This window comes from Narcine bancroftii, chromosome 3 (genome assembly GCF_036971445.1).
Source record: "Narcine bancroftii isolate sNarBan1 chromosome 3, sNarBan1.hap1, whole genome shotgun sequence".
In the NCBI taxonomy this organism is placed as follows: Eukaryota; Metazoa; Chordata; class Chondrichthyes; order Torpediniformes; family Narcinidae; genus Narcine; species Narcine bancroftii.
The window spans coordinates 154,189,548-154,208,743 of record NC_091471.1 but is presented as its reverse complement, the minus strand read 5'-3'; the positions used below and the strand labels follow the sequence as shown (position 1 = coordinate 154,208,743).

Genomic DNA, 19,196 nt, shown 5'->3' with positions numbered 1-19,196 from the left:
AAATTTAAAACTTGTATTGGAGAATCTTTGGCTTGGCTTTGCGGATGAAGATTTATGGAGGGGTAATGTCCACATCAGCTGCAGGCTCGTTTGTGGGTGACAAGTCCAATGCGGGACAGGCAGACACGGTTGCAGCGGTTGCAAGGGAAAATTGGTTGGTTGGGGTTGGGTGTTGGGTTTTTCTTCCTTTGACTTTTGTCAGTGAAGTGGGCTCTGCGGTCTTCTTCAAAGGAGGTTGCTGCCCGCCAAACTGTGAGGCGCCAAGATGCACGGTTTGAGGCGATATCAGCCCACTGGCGGTGGTCAATGTGGCAGGCACCAAGAGATTTCTTTAGGCAGTCCTTGTACCTCTTCTTTGGTGCACCTCTGTCTCGGTGGCCAGTGGAGAGCTCGCCATAGAACACGATCTTGGGAAGGTGATGGTCCTCCATTCTGGAGACATGACCTACCCAGCGCAGTTGGATCTTCAGCAGCTTGGATTTGATGCTGTCGGCCTCTGCCATCTCGAGTACTTCAATGTTGGTGATGAAGTCGCTCCAATGAATGTTGAGGATGGAGCGGAGACAACGCTGGTGGAAGCGTTCTAGGAGCCATAGGTGATGCCGGTAGAAGACCCATGATTCGGAGCCGAACAGGAGTGTGGGTATGACAATGGCTCTATACATGCTGATCTTTGTGTGTTTATTCAGGTGGTTGTTTTTCCAGACTCTTTTGTGTAGTCTTCCAAAGGCGCTATTTGCCTTGGCGAGTCTGTTGTCTATCTCGTTGCCGATCCTTGCATCCGATGAAATGGTGCAGCCAAGATAGGTAAACTGGTTGACCGTTTTGAGTTTTGTGTGCCTGATGGAGATGTGGGGGGTGCTGGCAGTCATGGTGGGGAGCTGGCTGATGGAGGACCTCAGTTTTCTTCAGGCTGACTTCCAGGCCAAACATTTTGGCAGTTTCCGCAAAACAGGACGTCAAGCGCTGAAGAGCTGGCTCTGAATGGGCAACTAAAGCGGCATCGTCTGCAAAGAGTAGTTCATGGACAAGTTGCTCTTGTGTCTTGGTGTGAGCTTGCAGGCGCCTCAGATTGAAGAGACTGCCATCCGTGCGGTACCGGATGTAAACAGCGTCTTCACTGTTAAGGAGTTTCATGGCTTGTTTCACCATCATGCTGAAGAAGATTGAAAGGAGGGTTGGTGCGAGAACACAGCCTTGCTTCACGCTATTGTTAATGGAGAAGGGTTCAGAGAGCTCATTGCTGTATCTGACCTGACCTTGTTGGTTTTCAAACAAGACAAATTGCAAATTGACTGCGATCTTGAATTGAGAGATTAGTTTGTATTAGACTGGATGAGAATGATAACAGGGGACTTTGGAACAAAGAAATACCCAGCACAAAATAAGTCTGATGTATCCTGAGGATGGTAGAAAATAAGAAAGTAGATATTAGATATTTCACTGGTTAGAAATTTTGGCTTGCGTTATCCTACTCTTTTGCACATGTTTCTTATACAGAAAACTCTTGGTTAAATTATAACCCACAGATTCTATGTTTAATGACATTTCTATAAATTTCAATAGACATGGTAATTATGAAAACCATTACATCACATCATAGTGCAATTAATAATGATCAGCCAATCACTCATAACATTTTCACTAACCATGTTTTTAAAAAAAAGAGGTCTTGTTTGCTTTAATTATCCTCCTGTTTTTCCTGCACTCTGATTGTATTACTGTTTGTTTAAATGTATCTATCCTAATACATAGTAGATATCGTTAACATTTTATGTTCAGGTGGACATTGCTGTTTTGGTATGCAATTATTACCCTGTGGCGACGCACTCTCTCATGGTGAACCGGCCCAGTGTGTAACGCCTTGTGGCGGGGCAGCCATGGGAAGATGGCGCTGTCAGGGGTTCTTCCCGACTCAAACCTTCTGCTCAGCACGTGCCTCGGGCAGCAATTATGATATCACCACGCATGTGGTGACTGAGCCAGTGCTAAACCTTAAAGAGGCACGCGTTAAATTCAAATAAAAGTCGTTAATGACCCTCAACCTGGTGGCTATGCTTTCTTCAGCTGTGCAGAGCTCCACATTAGTGACCCCACTCTCACGCCTGTTCATCAACGCTCTCGCCCCCGGACTTGACTTTACACAACTAGCCCAGGCCCAGCAATATGACCCAGAGACACAAGCCCTCCGGACTGCCATCTCGGGTCTTGACCTCAAGGATATCCAGTTGCCCAACAGCCTGGACACGCTGCTTTACGATGTCTCCACTGGTCCACTGCGTCTGGTAGTCCTACCGCAGTGGAGGGCGAGAATCTTTAGCCTAGTCCACAACCTTGCTCACCCTTCGGTGAAGACAACCAACCATTTGGTTGGTTGCGGAGCGGTTCGTGTGACACGGGCTCAAGAAGGAGGTGGCGAAGTTGGCTAGAAACTGCACCAGGTGCCAGGCCTCCAAGGTCCACTGGCACATGCAGACTCCAATCCAGCACTTTGACTCATCGGCGTGGAGGTTCCAGCACATCCACGTTGATGTCGTCGGTCCCTTGTCAGTGTTCAGAGAGGTGCGCTATCTCCTTACTGTGGTGGACCGAGCTAAGAGATTACCCTATCAGAGAAGCTTATGTGGAGACATGTGCTAGGACCCTGGTCAGTCAGTGGATCGCCCGATTCGGGGTTCCGGCACACATCACCAGTGACAGGGGTGCCCAGTTTACCTCTGCACTTTGGGTCCAGCTGGTGAGGCTCTTGGGGATCAAACTCTACCACACTATGGCCTACCATCTGCAATCCAACAGTCTGGTGGAGAGGTTTCACTGGCACCTAAAGTCTGCACTCATGGCTCGACTCACCGGCCGGACTGAGCAGATGAACTGCCCTGGGTCGTCCTTGGGATCAGAACTGCACTCAAGGTGGACCTGCGTCTCGTTGGCGGAACTGGTATACGGCACACCACTCTCCCTGCCCGGTGAGTTCTTCGGCCTAGAACTCGACACTGCACCCGACGACGTGAGCCTGCTGGCGGATCTCCGCAGGAAACTTGCCTCCCTGGCCCCTCCACCCAGCCATCCCACCACCCTAAGGAACTGTGCTCGTCCGGAGAGGACCACAGACGGCACCATTACAGTGCCTGTACAAACGTCCGTAAAAGGTCCTCTAGTGATCGGCGGAACTTTCACTTTAGGTGTGGAGGGAAAGAGGAACTTTTCACAGTGGACCGCCTGAAGGCGACCCACCTGGACTTATCACAGCCGGAACAGACGGCCCGGCCTAAGCGCCGAGGCCGCCCGTCCAAGCGGTGGGACGCGCAGCCTGTTCTGTAGGTGGTTGTGTGGCGATGCACTCTCTCGTGGCGAACCAGTCTCGCGTGTAATGTCACGTGGCAGGGCAGCCATGGGAAGATGGCGCCATCAGGGGTTCTTCCTGACTCAAACCTCCTGCTCAGCGCACACCTTGGGTGGCAATTATGACATCACCATGCACGTGGTGACTGAGCCAGTGCTGCCCTTAAAGGGACGCGTGCTAAATTCAAATAAAACAGTCGTTAACGACTCTGAACGTGGTGGCTGTGCTTTCTTCAGCTGTGCTTAGCGCCATAACCCATCCCTTACTGAACTTGAGAGAGTAGTAATGCTGAGCCATTCTTCTGTAACACTTACTGGGTAGGGTGTTCCAGATCTTTGACACAGTTACAATGTAAAAACATTGGTGTGCAAGTGGGAAGGAACCTACAAGTGATAGTCCCATACATTTACTGCCTTTGGGAGATGCTGTGAGCATGGCAGCCAATTTGTTAATGCAAAGCTCCTAAAAACAATGATGCTATAAAAAACAGGTAACTTGTTCCAGCAATGTTGATCAAGGGATAAATATGGATAAGGCATTTATTCAAAGCAATACACAAGATCTTTTGCACCCTCCTTGAAATGCAGGCAGGCAGGTTAAATGCTTATTTGGATAGATAGCACTTCCTCCCTATTATAATGGTACACTGTAGTGTATGTTTTTGTCTTAGTTCCTATGATGTGAACCCAAATCCTTTTGACTGAGAATTGAATCTGCTGCTAAGTGAGCATATCTGGGAGCTTTTAAAATGACCTCATCTTGAGTTCTTTCAGTACCGTGTAGTGCAGAAGAAGCTTCATTAGTGAGTGTGCAGGGAGTACATTGAATCTTCCTTTCTATAATGACCCAAACTTGGATCACTGAATTTCTGACCATGTCCCCAAGGACAAGGCAAGTTCTGTAAATCAGCACTGTCTCTGGGTCAAATCTGAGTCACAGTTGATAAAATGTCACTGACCATTTTTTGAGTCCTAGAATTTTACAGCACAGAGAAGGGTCTTTTGGCCCAACATATATATGCCAATCAGGATAGTCCCATTTGCCTGTGTTCAGCCCATATCCATCAAAGCCTTTCCTATTCATGTACCTGTCTTTTAGGTATTACAATTATACTTAAATTAGACTCATGACTGTGCAGCAAAACACAGCTTAAACATATCATCAGGTTCGCTGACGACACGACTGTGATGGGCCTTATTAGTATGAATGATGAGTTAGCGTACAGAGATGAAGTGCAGTCGCTATTGGACTGGTGCAGAGCCAACAACCTGCATCTGAATGTTAATAAAACAAAAGAGATGGTTGTCGACTTCATGAGGACCCGGTGGGGTGGGGGGCGATCACTCTCTGTTGTCCATTGACGGCTCTACCATTGAGGTCATCAAGAGCATCAACTTCTTTGGTGTGCACTTGGCAGAGAATCTCACCTGGTCCCTTAAGATCAGCTCCATAGATAAGAAAGCCCAGCAGCACCTCTACTTCCTGTGAGGGCTGAGGAAAGTTCATCTCCCATCCTCACTACATTTTACATGTATTGAGAGAATTCTGAGCAACTTCATCTCCACCTGGTTTGGAAGCTGTACCACCATAGACCACAAGACCCTGCAGAGCATAGTGAAGTCAGTGGAAAAGATCATTCAGGACTTTCTTCCTACCAAGACAGAGATCTACTACACTTGACACAGGCAAAAGGCAATAAACATTGTTAAGGACTGCACACACCCCTCATGTAAAATTTCTCCCTCCTGCCATCTGATAGGAGGTACTGTAGCACTCGGGGCCTTAAGTCCAGATTGTGTAACAGTTTTTTTCTCCCAAGCCATTAGGTCTTGAATTCCCAGAACATATGTGGATAGTGTAGCTTGGACTTTTATTGTAGATGTCTTAATATTTTAACTTCTATTTTCTGCTCTGCATTATTGGAGAAACACCATCTTGTCTACCATGGTATGAACGACAAAAAAAGGTGACTTGACATGCATGAACCACTTTCTCTGGTTGTTCTTTCCATATACCCACCACCTGAGTTGATGTACTCTAGAAAATAATTTCAAAAAGGTTTCTTCTGACTACTTACTTCCTTTTCTGGAAGCAGAAATCTTGGGTGGAAAATAACAGATGATAATCATAGATTATTTGATGACATCGAATAAAATTATGTCACAGAAATCCAAGTGGAAAGTCTACACCAAGGGATCAACACATTTATTTCCAAAATCACTCAGGATCTTACAAGTGATAACTTCTGTTGTGGATGAGAGTGCTGTTGTTACTGGCAATATTGGAGAAAGGGAATCATAATTATATTTTGTTTCTGGCAATAGAATTCTTATAAACCTTTTAGAGTAAGGGATGAATTCCACTTCTAATCCTCAAAATAATAGAAGAGTCAGTTGCTTCATCAATTTTCCTTCCATTGCATGGTGAGAACTGGGGATCATCATGGGTGATTTCACCATGTTCAACTCCATAGCAAATTCAGCAGTCCATACTTGTACAGGCCTGTATATGATCAGGAAAATATTAGTTAATAAAGATCATGTAACATTTGTACCAGTGCCAGTCAATGATCATCTTCACAAGAGCATATCAAATCAGCAATCCCTCTCATTTCCATTGCTGACTCCACTTTCATCAATACCCTGGCATTCACCATTGACCTCACAAAAACAATAGGTTCAAGAAGCTGGTATTTCATGACAAGTGACACACCTCCTGCTTTCCCAGGGAATTTTCACCTGCAAAGGCACAAGTCAAGAGCATGAAGGAAAAACAAAAGCAGGTAAGTACAGCTCCAATGGTTGATACCATCCAGGGCAAAGCATCAGCCTACATTGTGTCCAAAGGCACTCAGCACCTCCCAAATGTACAATCATTGCACCAAGATGAACAAGGAGAGCCTCTCATGTGAGCAGCAGCAGGTTCCCTTCCAAGATGCAGATGTAGAGCACCCTTCTTTATTTGTCAACTGGGTTAAAATCCTGCAAAGGAAGGGATTCCCACAATACTACCGCAAAACCTAGTGGTAATGTGGGAATCCCTTCACCACGTCCCCGTGGCCAGGTCCAGCCCCCCCCAAATTAAACACGAGGACTGCTCTATATTTGGAGGCAGCAATGTCAGGGACTTGAGGCTGTGTTTCTGATTCTGAATTTGTTAGAATGAGGATATCTATTGACCATCAGCTGACGAGTTTGGGGGTTCTGTGCCTCGAGTGGCAAAGTTCTGCTTTCTGTCACTGGGAGGCCGGGTGCACGCCAGGGACTCCTCCATCGGCCACTCCGGGAGCACGCCCGAGACCCCCGATTCGGGTGCACGCCCGCGGCTCTTGCTGCGGTCCCTCCGGGATCACGCACGCACCTCCGCTTCGGGTGCGCGCCCGCGACTCCTGCTGCGGTCACTCCGGGAACACATCCGGGGCTCCTGCTTCTGTCATTTTCGGGGGGCACGTGCTGGGCTCCGGGTTTCCGAGCTGAAGAAGGCGTTGCCGCAGTCAGTGCCACAGGTGGCGCCGCGGCGAAGCGCGCCTCTAATTGGCTGCGTGTCGCCTGAAGGCGTCCGTGTCCGGAGCGCGGCTTCACTGCCGCGAGATGCCAGCGCTGTGGCTGCTGCCCGCTCAGCGCGGTCTCCCTCCGTCAGCCTGAGCACCGCTGCCACCCGCCGACGCACCGGCCACGCCTTCAAGAGCCAGCGGATATGGGGAGCGAGGAGGAAAAGATGGATGGAGAGGAGGGGGCAGCGGGAGGCGGCGGCGGCGGCACGGATGTGGGCGAGCGGCGGTCGGGATCCGGCCACTCCGCGCAGAAGATCGTCTGGCGGAACGTCGTGCTGATGACCGCGCTGCACCTGGGCGCCGTGTACTCCCTGAGCCTGGTCCCGCAGGCTCAGTCGCTGACCTGGCTCTGGGGTGAGTGCGAGAGCCGCCCAGATGGCGCAGCCTCCCACCCTGCTGTCGGCTCGGGGAGCAAACACCCAGACCCCTCCATTGGAACTTGCAAAGGGGTGGAGAAAATGACCACATTGCAGTTGAATTGGCATGGGGTGGGTGGGTGGGTGACTGGAGATCGGCACCCTTTGTCCATTGAAGGGTAGGGCACGGGGACCGTCGCCGTTCGCCTTTATTCCCGCCCTGCCGACCTCTCTCGGTCACTCAACCCCACCGTGCTCCTTCGCCCAATCTTTTGCCCCTCCATCATTCCGTCCACGCAGTGTCGAGCGGAACCCTTCTGTCCTTGCCCCCCAATTTCCCCACTTCGTACTCGGCCCTCTGATTCCCCCTTCCCTTGTCCTCCCTCCCCATCTCTGACATCTTCGTCCCTCTCTGCTCCCCGTTCTTTGTCCCACTTCAGCCCCTCTAATTATGCCTATTTCCCAACCCCTGCAGCCCGGGTTCTCGATCTTTTTAAAGAAAACAAGGTCCACTGTAATTATGGAGAGTGTGGAATTACATCGGTGAATTAGTAAATGTAACAAATGGCTGACGATTGGCCAAAGTAAAGGAATTTTCATGCATTTGGATGCTGGTGGTGGTAGGGACACATGTTACCTTTAATCACACATATAATTGGATACAGCGCATTCTGTAAAAGTCTGCGGTGGTTCGGGGAGATTATTACACGGGTTTGATTCAGGTCGGGGAATAAGGAAGACGTTAGTCCTTAATCTGGTATCGCGTGAATAATTAAACGTGGTTAACTCAATTTTAAATGTTTATCCACTTAACAGTGCTGGCTGAATGTTGGTGACCCTCTTGAAACAACTTGGGTTGATTTAACACCTTAACGCATTTTAAGGGAGTTTTTTGGGTAAAACCACGGAATAACTTGGTAAAAGAGAAGCTTTGAACATTATTTTTTAAAAGAAGTGAGGGAGAGGGAGGTATTAACGATTTAGATCAGTTAATAGTTTCAGTTGAGGTCGTCTTGTTTTTGTCCTCCACGCGAGTTGAATTTTGACCATATTTTATGCCCATTTTAAACAAAGTGTAGAGATTGATTTATGGTGGAATTATCTTTGATTTGTTTAATTTAGTTATTTGCTATTTCTGAATTGGGCTGTGGAAAATCTGATAATCCAGGCTGGAGTTGTGTATTACCCAATGGAGATCAGACAGTTTTTTAAAATGTTGTATGAGCAGTTGATCATACTCCATCTGATAAGGGAGATTTTGTATTTTGTATGATGGTTAAAACAGGATTAAAATTTCAAACATCTTCATCAGAAATGGGTTTTAATATTGTTGGAGTCGAGAGGCAAAATTACCCAAAATTTAAGAACATTCAAAATGTCATTTTGAATACTTCTTGCACAATTAAAATGAATTGAGAAATCGTATGAACTGTGCAAATGTAATAGGTAATGAGTCAGGGTTACATAACACAAATATAGTTACAAATCCAAATAGGATCCAAATCTTTTGATATCCTTGGATGTATGATTGCTCTGGTTACAAGATTATAGTCATTGATTCTAAACAATCTCATTCAAATGTATTTTATATTAAAATTGCTAGGATTGAGATCTAAAATGGGATAAAAATGTGTTATAATATGCTTTGCATAGAATTTGTTAAGACTGGTGACAAAGATGTATGACAAAAATTGTTTGTTGGCCAATTTAAAAAAAAAATCATGCATTTGGATGTCAGTGACGATGGGAACACGTGCTCATGGCTGTGCTGTATCCTGATGCCACGGCCAGGTTAACGTAGTAGTGAAAGTAGCAATATCTTAATCTGGCACTGCCTGAGATGCATTTAATTTTCCATCATTGAAAACTGATACAATTAAGAACTCTAACCTGTCTTATTGAGCAGTTCTTTGGGGTCAAGGATGACTTGTTCCCTTCTTTTTCACTTATAGGATCTATGAATATTGCCTGCGTTGGTCTGATACTAATGGGGCAGGTGGCTGAGTAGTTTTTAAAGTTGTCCATTACTTCTGTAGTTTGTGTTTGGACTTTGCATGTTTCCATGTAAAGCCTCGAGGTGAGGATGCATTGATTCAAAGCAAAATAAGAAAGTGCAGTAGTAAACAAAAAATTAGACTCTCCATTTTTCTGTATTTAAATGGTTTGCACCATAAAGTTTCAGTTGCTTTTTCCTGAACCATTTTGCAGTGATTTCATAATTTGCAGTCATCTTTTAGTTGTCAATGTGAAATGAGTGCATCTGAATTCTGATGTATGTTGATTAAAACAATATTAGAAATCCAAGCCATTTAATAAATTATTGCCTCTATATTATTAGTAACAATATTAAGGAGAAAAAATTGTCGTAAACTAAAATGAGATGTTTCATTGCTCAATAAGATTTTTTTTAAATTGCAATTTTGAACAAGGTCAGTTTCCAAATGGAATCTAGAAATTTCTTGAAAAGAAAAAAAAATCTTATTGAGCAACAAGAACTTGCACTTGTATTGCTGCTTTAATAAAGCAAAATGTCCCAAGGGTTAACAAGAGTAGCATCAATCAGAATTTGACGAGCCGTACAAGAAGATATGAACATGGGTGAATGCAACACAGGAGGCTTTTTGATGTTCACAAGTTATTGGTCATGCCTAAATTATATTAGCACAAGACATAGGTAAGGGTAACTGACACATGAATAAAAACTAAAAGCTCCATTATGTCACTGTTGTGGTTGTGAGCAGGCTTTGGAACTAGAACAGCCAATGAAATTGGTTGTATCAGTGAATCACTCCTGGAAAGAGAAACCATCATGTCCTTAAAATCTATAATTGTTGTTGTTGCTGCATGGTTATAGCAAATAGCTTATGAATAGTCGATGAGTGAATTTTTTGTCAAAGATTGGAACAGAGGTTTAGGGAAGAAACTTAAGATGATAAGACCTTCTGGGGGGACCACACTTGCAGACAATAAAATAAACCGACGCATAGTTAGTTTGTGCCCAATAGCTCAAATTTTGTATAAATTTTCATGTTTCTCATGTGCACTTGTGCATATTACCACTTTTATAATGTGGGTTACAAGCTGCTCAGAGCATGAGTTAGGATGATCATTCTTACTACCTAATTTTCAAAATTAAAAAAAAAAGAATTGAATTTCAGCCACCATAATATGAGCGTTACTGATTATTATTTTTAATACTCTTCATGTCACACCTGAACATTTTCCATAAGACAAGATAAATATTTTTAGACCTGAACCTCTTCGTTGTTCAAATTTCTCTCATATTTATACTTTAAAAAAAAACAATGCACATAATACACTTTTTTCAACTTTTTCTAACTTGAATGAAAAGGAAAATTTCAATTTGTTTTGCTTTGGAGAATGGAGAAAAAAGTGGTGGCTTACTTTTGCAAATATGCTAATTTAAAGCCATTCTGTTTATGACCAGACCATGCAAAGAGTGTATATATAATATGGAAAAATTCATTTTATGAAAAGAGAGGAAAACTAATGCTCCTTGTGCTTAAAATTAAAGCTATATTTCTGAACCAATTATGCTCTTAGCATATAGTTTTGCTTTGCTGGGCCAATTGGGGGCTCGACTTAAACACCTGATGTATGATAAAACCATGAAATTGGAGGTTGTTGTTACAGAGTTCTGTGTTGCGTATTGGCCTAGGTGTTTTGTGGTTTTGTGTTGGAAAGTAACAGTTTGCCTTTAAGAGCCAAGGTGAAGGTGGACTGCTGAGAGAGTGGGAGATGGACTGCATGTGCAGAAAATAATCTAGAAATTTCTGGACTTGCAAGACAAACCACCACTGGGTGTGGCTGTGAAGTGTAAGGAGACCCAAGCAGAGTCACCTAGTTCCACCCATCATCTGCTAGTCCCTCCCTTTCACCTCTTTATGCTAGCTGTCTCCCTTCTACATTCTGATGCAGGGTCTCAAACAGAAATGTCAACTATCCCTTTGCCTTCTCCAGCAGTTTGCTTTTTGCTCTAGATTCCAGCATCTGCAGTGTTTTATCCATATCAGTTTCTTCTACTATTACTGTCTAAGGGCTAAAATTAAAGTTTAGTTTTTATTCATGTGTCAGTTACCCTTACCTATGTCTTGTGCTAATATTATTTAGGGATGACCAATAACTTGTGAACATCAAAACCCTGCTCTACTTAATTAAGTAACAAACAAAAATACTGCAGACACCGTGTTGAAGTAAAAACACACAAAGTTGGAGAAACTCAGCAGGTCAAGCAGTGTGCTTTACATAGCAAAGGAAAAAATACATAGCTGACATTTTGGGCTTGAGCCTTTCAAAGATGTAGGTAGGTGTTGAATGTTGGGCATTTTAAAAGGGATGAACATTCTGAAGGCAGCCAGTAGGATCCGGACCAAGCCATTGTTCCTCTCTCTGCAAGCAACACAAGACCACTTCGAATTTTGTTCTCTCTCTCTCTCTCTATCTTTTGGCTTCAGTTTACCAAACAAACTGAATTTTGTTTATGATCTTTGCTTTGGTTGAGATCGAACTTTTGTGAGTCTTGTGTGTTTCTTTTGTGTCTAAGTTTTTTTGTGGGTTGGTTGGAAATATAACTTAGACTTTAATTACATATGTTATATTTAGGCTGGGGAATTTATTAGTTTTACACTGTTACAGAAATTTGCATGGTAACCAGTGGGCATTGTTATAAAAGGGGGGGGGGGGGATTTTGAATTAAAGTTTGAAGGTGAATTTTTGTTAATAAAGTAATTGTTCATCTTTACCCCTGTTCTTTGTGGTTGCTGGTTTGATCTTGTAACAATGTGCACTGAAATGTATGGTAATATGCATCAAGTTTCAGAGTTCTGAGGTGGTTCATGAGGCCCATGTGGAGGTACTTAATGGGGTTAGCGGCTAGTTTGAAAAACAGAGCTCTCCTTCAGCTAGTTATTGTAGGTTTCTGTGTACTGAGGTTCTTGGTGCTAGCAATTTTGAGTAGTCATGGGTCAGGGTTTCCATGTGTCAATGCAGGTATTGCACTTGTTACGGGTATATTATGTTTTATATTCTATATTAATATGTGTTTAAAAGAGATTGTGGGGGTTTAGTGTAGGTCACTTCACAAACAGACAGTGACGCTTCACAAAAAACATCCCATTTAAAATGCAAGAGCTTTGCTAAAAGTGAGACATTAAGGCATCAGTGCCTTTGCACAGACAATGAAATTATTTTGGAAGGAATTTCAAAAAAACAGGTGCAAATGGAAGAGTCTGGGCTCAAGGGCTGATGAAGATCTTTCAAGGATTGGGTTAACTCTGCAAGAAGTTCTGGTTTTTTAACAAGCAGAGAGAGAGAAAGGAAAGAACAAACAGGATTTCTCTTTTTGGAGTTTTTATTGTGTTCTGCAGTAGCTTTTGGGAGGCTGCAACGTGACAAGCTGGCAGTTTGTTTAAAACCCTATTTTGAAGACGGGTTGTGACTTCAGCCTGTTGAAAACCCTTGTAGTCCTTACAAGAGGAAATGGCTGGCTAGAGTGGTTCTCCTGAAATAAGGGAAACGAGGAACTCTGTGGTGACCTGAAGAAGTCATCATCATTTGGAAAACCCATGATGAGGAAAGTTCCTTTGGCAAGACACTGAAGTGGCTGATGGGAGAGAATCAGTTTGTGTGTGTCCAACGAGCAACAAATCTCTCTCTGAAACTAACTAGAACCTTCCTGAGCAGTAACCATTTACCTTTAGACACCTGAGCACTGGTGAAAATTCATAAATGTTAAATTCTGTGCACAGAATAAGAATTGCCTGATACCGATGAACTTGGAGGAGTGAGAAGTGAGATTGGACAGTGAATCAAAGAACTTTTCTGAATTTATACACGTGCGCTTAGAATTAGAAGGGAGTTAAGTTCATAGTAATAAGTTAAAGTTTGATTCTGTTTTTGTATTTAAAGAAAATTAAAAGCAACTTTTGTTTAAGTAACCATTTGTCTTGGTGAATTCCTATTGCTGCTGGGTTTTGGGGTCCTCTGGACTCGTAACTTTTTCCAAGGAGAATACAAGGACATCTTTGAATCTTTTCCTCTAACAGATTAATCTCTTGCTGTGACAGAGTATCTATTTTGCAAGCATGCATGCAAGTAACCTCCCCACCTGAGCTGACTGAATGTAATTCAGGCAGGGGATGTTGGTCTGGAAGAAGATGCTGATGTTGGTTCACATGACCAGCTCTGGATTTGGAGAATTTTGTGGGAAAATCATTGGTGATGGCTCTCCAGACCTTTGAGGTGCTTGCTGTAGGAGCCAACGTATTAGAAGTGTACAAGACTAAGCTTTGTGCCAGGTTTGAGGTCTTAAGACTGCCAACTCCTCTGCTGCTACAGTGAAGGTGAAGTGAATTTCATTGTCAACATCTGCCTTTGTTAAAAGTTGACTCCATGTTTTCTATTCAAGTGCCACATGATTTGCTGTTAAATGTTCCTGCTTTTGTTTTTACATTGTGCACAGTTTGTCCAAGTTGTTTCACATTGTGAAATATAATACAGAAATTATTCTTTTGTGTTGGGATGCTTTGGTTTGTTTAAGGTTGGCTTTGAAGGAACATTAAATTAATTAAAGGCACAATGGCCGTGAATATATGGAATTCAATTGCATCATTGGAATTGTTTTACTACATGACCTAGGAGCACTGTCCTGAATGCAGGAATAAAGAATGTCAAAATATTAATCCCATTTCTCTGCTCCACAGCTTATATTTGCTTTCTAATAACTGCTCTCGGAGTGACAGCTGGTGCACACCGTTTATGGAGCCATCGGTCTTACAAGGCAAAACTGCCACTACGGATGTTTTTGGCTGCTGCGAACTCCATGGCTTTTCAGGTGACTCTTGTGACTGTAAAATGTGTTGGAACTAGCATTTCCATTTTCTTCATCAAACCATGCGTACATTTGCATATTTGTTACACAGAAATTCAATTTAATCAAGCGGCCTATAAATAGATTTTAGTCTCATTTTAATTTCGAACTGTGTTTGCTGAGATAAAATGTCATTGTAATGGAGTTTAAACATTTTATGCTCCCACAAATATTCTGTCACTTACTTCATTTAGTCCTTGTCTTTTGATAGATCACAATAGGGTTTAATATCAGTGAGCTGAAGAGTTGTTTGTGATAGGTTAAAGCTCATCTTACAGTTACACATTGAGTGAATGATGCAAGCAATGAGTTTGTAATCCATTAACACCTTGATCATAATGGAATAAGATAAGGTGCTCATGAGATGTGTGACAAAATGCATTTACATTCTGCAAGAGACTAGACAATAACTAGTGAGTCACAATTGGATCTGCGAGTGGGATACAAGGTGTGTAATATGATAGTTCATGAGACTTTGTTTATAACACACTTTAGCTGAGGAATTGAAATGATAAATCTCAAAGACACAAGAGCTGCCAGTTAAGAAAACTGTTGCTGTGTGAATTGGCTTTTCGTGTTATGAACAACTGCAGTTTGTTGACACTGAAGTCAGCTTTGAAATATGAATATTTTGTTTCCATACCTTTGAACCCAGTGCCAAATATATTCAAATAGAGTGTTTTGGGTAGGATTATGCATGAAATTCTAAGGACAACTCAAACTTTCTCCCTACATTCTGTCATTTTGTATTAGTTGCTTTACTGAAAGAGCCCAGTCCATATTTTGACTTTTACATACTTTGCCTCTCGTCTAAATTTTAAAATTTAATTAACCATACTGCATAGTAACAGTCCACAAGTCCATGCTGCCCAATCAACATTTTGAAGGGTGGGAGGAAACCAGAATACCCGGAGAAAACCTACGCAGACAGGGAGAACATACTCCTACAGACAGGAGTGGAATGGAATTCTGGTCGCTGGCGCTGTAATAGTGTTGCGCTACTGCTGTTCTAACCTTGCTGCTGCATTGATGGTAAACAATACTGATTCCAAACTTTTTTTGTTAAAATCTCCTTTATTGAAAAGCTATTCTAAATAAAGAAAAAAGGCCAATATGACAGGCAAGGTGCTTGTAAGATTTCTATGTGGATATGTGTTGGTCAGACTTTTCCATTAGCATCTGGAGCTGAAATTTAATTAAGTTAGTCAAATGAGAATCTTGAGTTTAATTTAAGATCCTGTGCTTGTGAAATTATTCTGTGTTGGTGTTACTATCTTGCTTCCTGTTAATCTCTGCTACCAGGATGTGGGTTATTTGGTGGTTTGTGTTTTTTAGTTTGCTGGATATCCTTTGAGGACAGTTAATGCACATGTATTGCCTTCTCAACTGCATTTCTGATGTATACAAACATGATTTTTTTTAAAATGTTTTCCTTCAAAACAGCTTTACTGTGGTTGTGGGTGGTTTGTGGTGGATCTATCTTTGAGGCGAGGAGGATGTGGGAAGCAAATGGTTGATTCATTGGTCACTATAAATTACGAAGAGTACAAGTGGGTAGTGTAAGAATCTGGGTGGAGTTGATGGGCATTTGTCAGAGGACGTGTTATAGGGAAGTGATTGGAGAGTCAGCGTGGATTTGAGCCAAATGGCTATCTCCTATGTCGTGCCAAGGTGAGCCAATAAGGGAGGAGAAAGCAATCACAGCTGGAACTTTGCTGGGAAACTTTTCCACAGCCTGCTTAGGAAGAGCACTTCTAACTGAACTCAACCAATTATCTTCACTTCACAAAGGGATTTGCCACTGAAAACTGGGTGGAAGGGTTGGAGTGGCGGTTAGCATAATGCCTTTACAGCTCCAGCAATCGGGACTGGTGTTCGAATCATGCGCTCTCTGTAAAGAGTCTGTACATTCTTCCCATGTCTACGTGGCCTTTTTCCAGGGGCTCCTGATTCCTCCTACTGTTCAAAATATACTGGAAGTATATGTAAACTGGGTGTTAATTGGGCGATACGGACTCGTGGGCCGAAATGGCCTGTTACCCTGCTGTATGTCTAAATTTTAAATAAAAATACATTTTACATTTTTTTGCGTTTTTAAAATTGGCTGTATCAGTCTCCTGATACATCCAATTGTAGGGCCTCTGAAGTCCACTTGTTTATTACAGGCTGCAGTAGGAGTCATCAGTGCCTCTCCCAGTTGCTCTTTATTGTTGTGTTAGGAATGCAACTTTGGTTCCTTAAGGATACAGCGAAGGAGATAAAGAAAACATGACATTTGACTGAAATGCAGGCATCCCAGTATGTAAAATGTGCAGCAAGTAGGGAAGACAATTAATGTTGTCCTTGACAGCAACTTCCATAATCCCACAAGTTCCCACAATATTCCACCCCAGCCTTTTATCCTCCTTCTCTCCCCACCCATCTTTTCATTCAGGCACCTTTTTGCTCATCCCTCGATGAAGGTCTCAGGACTGAATATATTACCCTTTGCTTCCTATGGAGATGCTGCATGACCTGCTGAGTTTGCGGCGCTAGTGCGTGGATGTGGGAGTGGAGATGCAGCGCTCCCCATGAGGCCCAGCCATCCAGTCAACTGCTGTCGGCTCTGTATGGGCTTTAAACGGCCCATTCAGGGAACTGATGGTGGTTTTATTTAAAATCATGTGACCACTGGTCTGTGCCCAAGATGGTGGCGCCTATTAATCGCCAGTAGCCGTGAGGGGCTGCAGACTTCGAGGAAGTGTGGGACTGTAGCAGGGCATCAGAGGACAGGAAGATCACCACCACCCCCCCCCCCCCACGCCCTCCCCTGACTGAGAATGAGAAGCAGAAGACAACCTGTGGGGTTAGTGACCACGGTGGCAGAACAGTGAGGGGGCACTGCAGCTGAGGGATCAGTGCATGTGGTTGGCTGTTGGTGACTTGAGGCGAGGAATACACATAAGCTGTGGACTGCTGGAGACTGCTGTTGGGAGACTTGCGCTGGGCTGAAGACTGGCTGGAGGGATTCCAGCTATTGGAACCGGGGTGCAAGGAGATGCTGATGTTGCTGAAGGGTTCCTGACCGTGTTGGAGGTTTGGGTCTGGATCTTGGGTTCCCAATGGACTGGACTGTGTGGCTGCAGAAGTGCTAGAGGTGAATCTACGGACAATCGGTGACTCGGGGGGTGGTGGGTGGGGGGGGGGGGGGGCGCTCTCCTCTTTCTCTCTCTGACTGTAAGAGGCATTTAGGCAATTCCTGCCAGTGGTGAATCGGTCTACCTTGCAGCAGGCAAAAATAAATTTCATGTAATAGAACAATGTTTTATTACTATGATAATAAATTGAATCTTGTATTTCTCGAGCACTTTTGAGTATTGCATTACAACCACAGCGTCTGCAGACTTTCCTGTTTATCTCACGTGATTTGTTTCATAAATTAAACATTTTAAGAATCAATTTGATACTATATTGGCCATGATTGAATCTTGCTGGATGGATGAATGATCTTTCTATGTAATTACCTAATCATTTTCAAGTGTCTTGATTTAGGGAATCTGGTTGAACAGTTTGTATTTCTGAATCTGGACTGGAATGTCTTTATTTTCAGTTGATAGAACATCACACTGATGCTTGTTTGGAAATCTCATTCTTCTGTAAAGTTTCTTGTCAGATCTTGTCAAGATCGACATGACTGTATAGGTTGAATTTTGCAGCAGGCCATCTTGTGATTGTATTTTGTTTTATAGAGATGTGATGGGAGAATTGTTGCACACACTTCCCCTGAACCCTCTTAACAAAAAAAAAGTGAAAGGTTGCGAGGAACTCTCGAAAAATAGCAGATCATTAAGACTGACCACTTACAAAATTCCAGTCAAAATCAATTTCTGTTTTTGAAACGTGAAATTTTTGGAGTGATGTGACTCTACTCGCTAAATTACATCAGCACTCACTATATAACAGATCTTGCAACTCCTCATTTGATAGAGAAAATACCTGGAATGTGGGATGAAATTTTTTTGCAGTTAATTGCCTTGTTCCATCCTGTGTTGACCTGGGAATGTGCCTCTTTCCCATTTTCCGCTGATAGTAAACAGTGGGAAATTATATTTAAAAATTGGGCATCTCGTGTTTCTGCAATACCACTAAAAGCCAATTAAAAAGGCAAGAGATTTGTTTATACGTTATCTTTTATTACAAGAAGATCTGAATATAAGAATAAGAAAGTTTTATTGCAATTCTATATTGTATCAGGGAGATCCTTTCTAGATTATTGTGGATATTCTTGGTCTCCTTATCTCAGAAAAGGTTATTTGCAACTGAAGATTCATTACAACAGTTCCAGGCATGGTGGTAATAGTGCTGTAGCAAGTTTGTCCTTGGATCTTCTTACAAAGAAAGCCAACTTGTTGGCAGAGTAAATAAACATCACCATCATAATTGTTTACTCAGCCCACATCTAAACTTTTAGTAATTTGCATACTGAGCACCCAAATCTCTCTGAACACAAACACTTTTCAATGTTGCACCATTTTAAAGAGCATTGACCAAAGCAGATAATCTCACATTTTTCACATTGTATTTCATCTGCCATATTCTTGCCAAAGCACATTGCCAACAACACAATGAAAACATGCTCATTTGATAAAATTCCTCTAATTTGATTTACTTGATGAAAGTGAATTGAAAACTTGTTAACTATTGTTGAAAGTTGCATTCATTACCTTCAATTTTAATTCAAGGGATTGGTTTTTTTTCCCCCCATGCCAAATAGATATTGGGATACAAACCAGTGAGAGCTTTGGACAATTTGGTACACATTAGATTCAAGGAAAATGATTACAGGCTTGCAGTCATAAATTTGAATATTTAATATGGTCAGTCTAAACACGTGACTGAATTTATTTTAAAAAGATTAGATTTGCTGGAAATCTAAAACTGTAAACAGAAAATTGTGGGGGAAAAAAATCAGAAGGTCAAAAATATTCCATGAGGAGAAAAACAGATTTTTGGTCCTTCGTCAGAAAGGAAGTCGACTTTATAAGGATCTAAAGTGACTTGGTTTAAATCATAAAA

General features: G+C 42.7%; 1 protein-coding gene and 1 long non-coding RNA gene across 4 annotated transcripts in view; one reads left to right on the top strand and one right to left on the bottom strand.

The window, feature by feature from the left end:
- Positions 1-5,533: 5,533 nt before the first annotated feature.
- LOC138757705 (uncharacterized) lies at positions 5,534-7,170 on the bottom strand. Its single transcript, XR_011353842.1, has 2 exons — positions 6,704-7,170; positions 5,534-5,845 (listed from the first exon to the last, which is right to left on the bottom strand). It is a non-coding gene; the product is annotated as an uncharacterized lncRNA (long non-coding RNA).
- LOC138757704 (stearoyl-CoA desaturase 5-like) overlaps positions 6,711-19,196 on the top strand; it is a 93,925-nt gene continuing 81,439 nt past the window's right edge. Inside the window, exons 1-2 of one of the 3 annotated variants that reach the window (XM_069925430.1) lie at positions 6,711-7,250; positions 13,975-14,105. In XM_069925430.1, the coding sequence (XP_069781531.1) occupies positions 7,040-7,250; positions 13,975-14,105 (342 nt within the window). In that variant the 5' untranslated portion in view covers positions 6,711-7,039. The remainder of the gene's footprint in view (positions 7,251-13,974; positions 14,106-19,196) is intronic. The other 2 variants (XM_069925431.1, XM_069925429.1) reach the window with 2 other exon arrangements.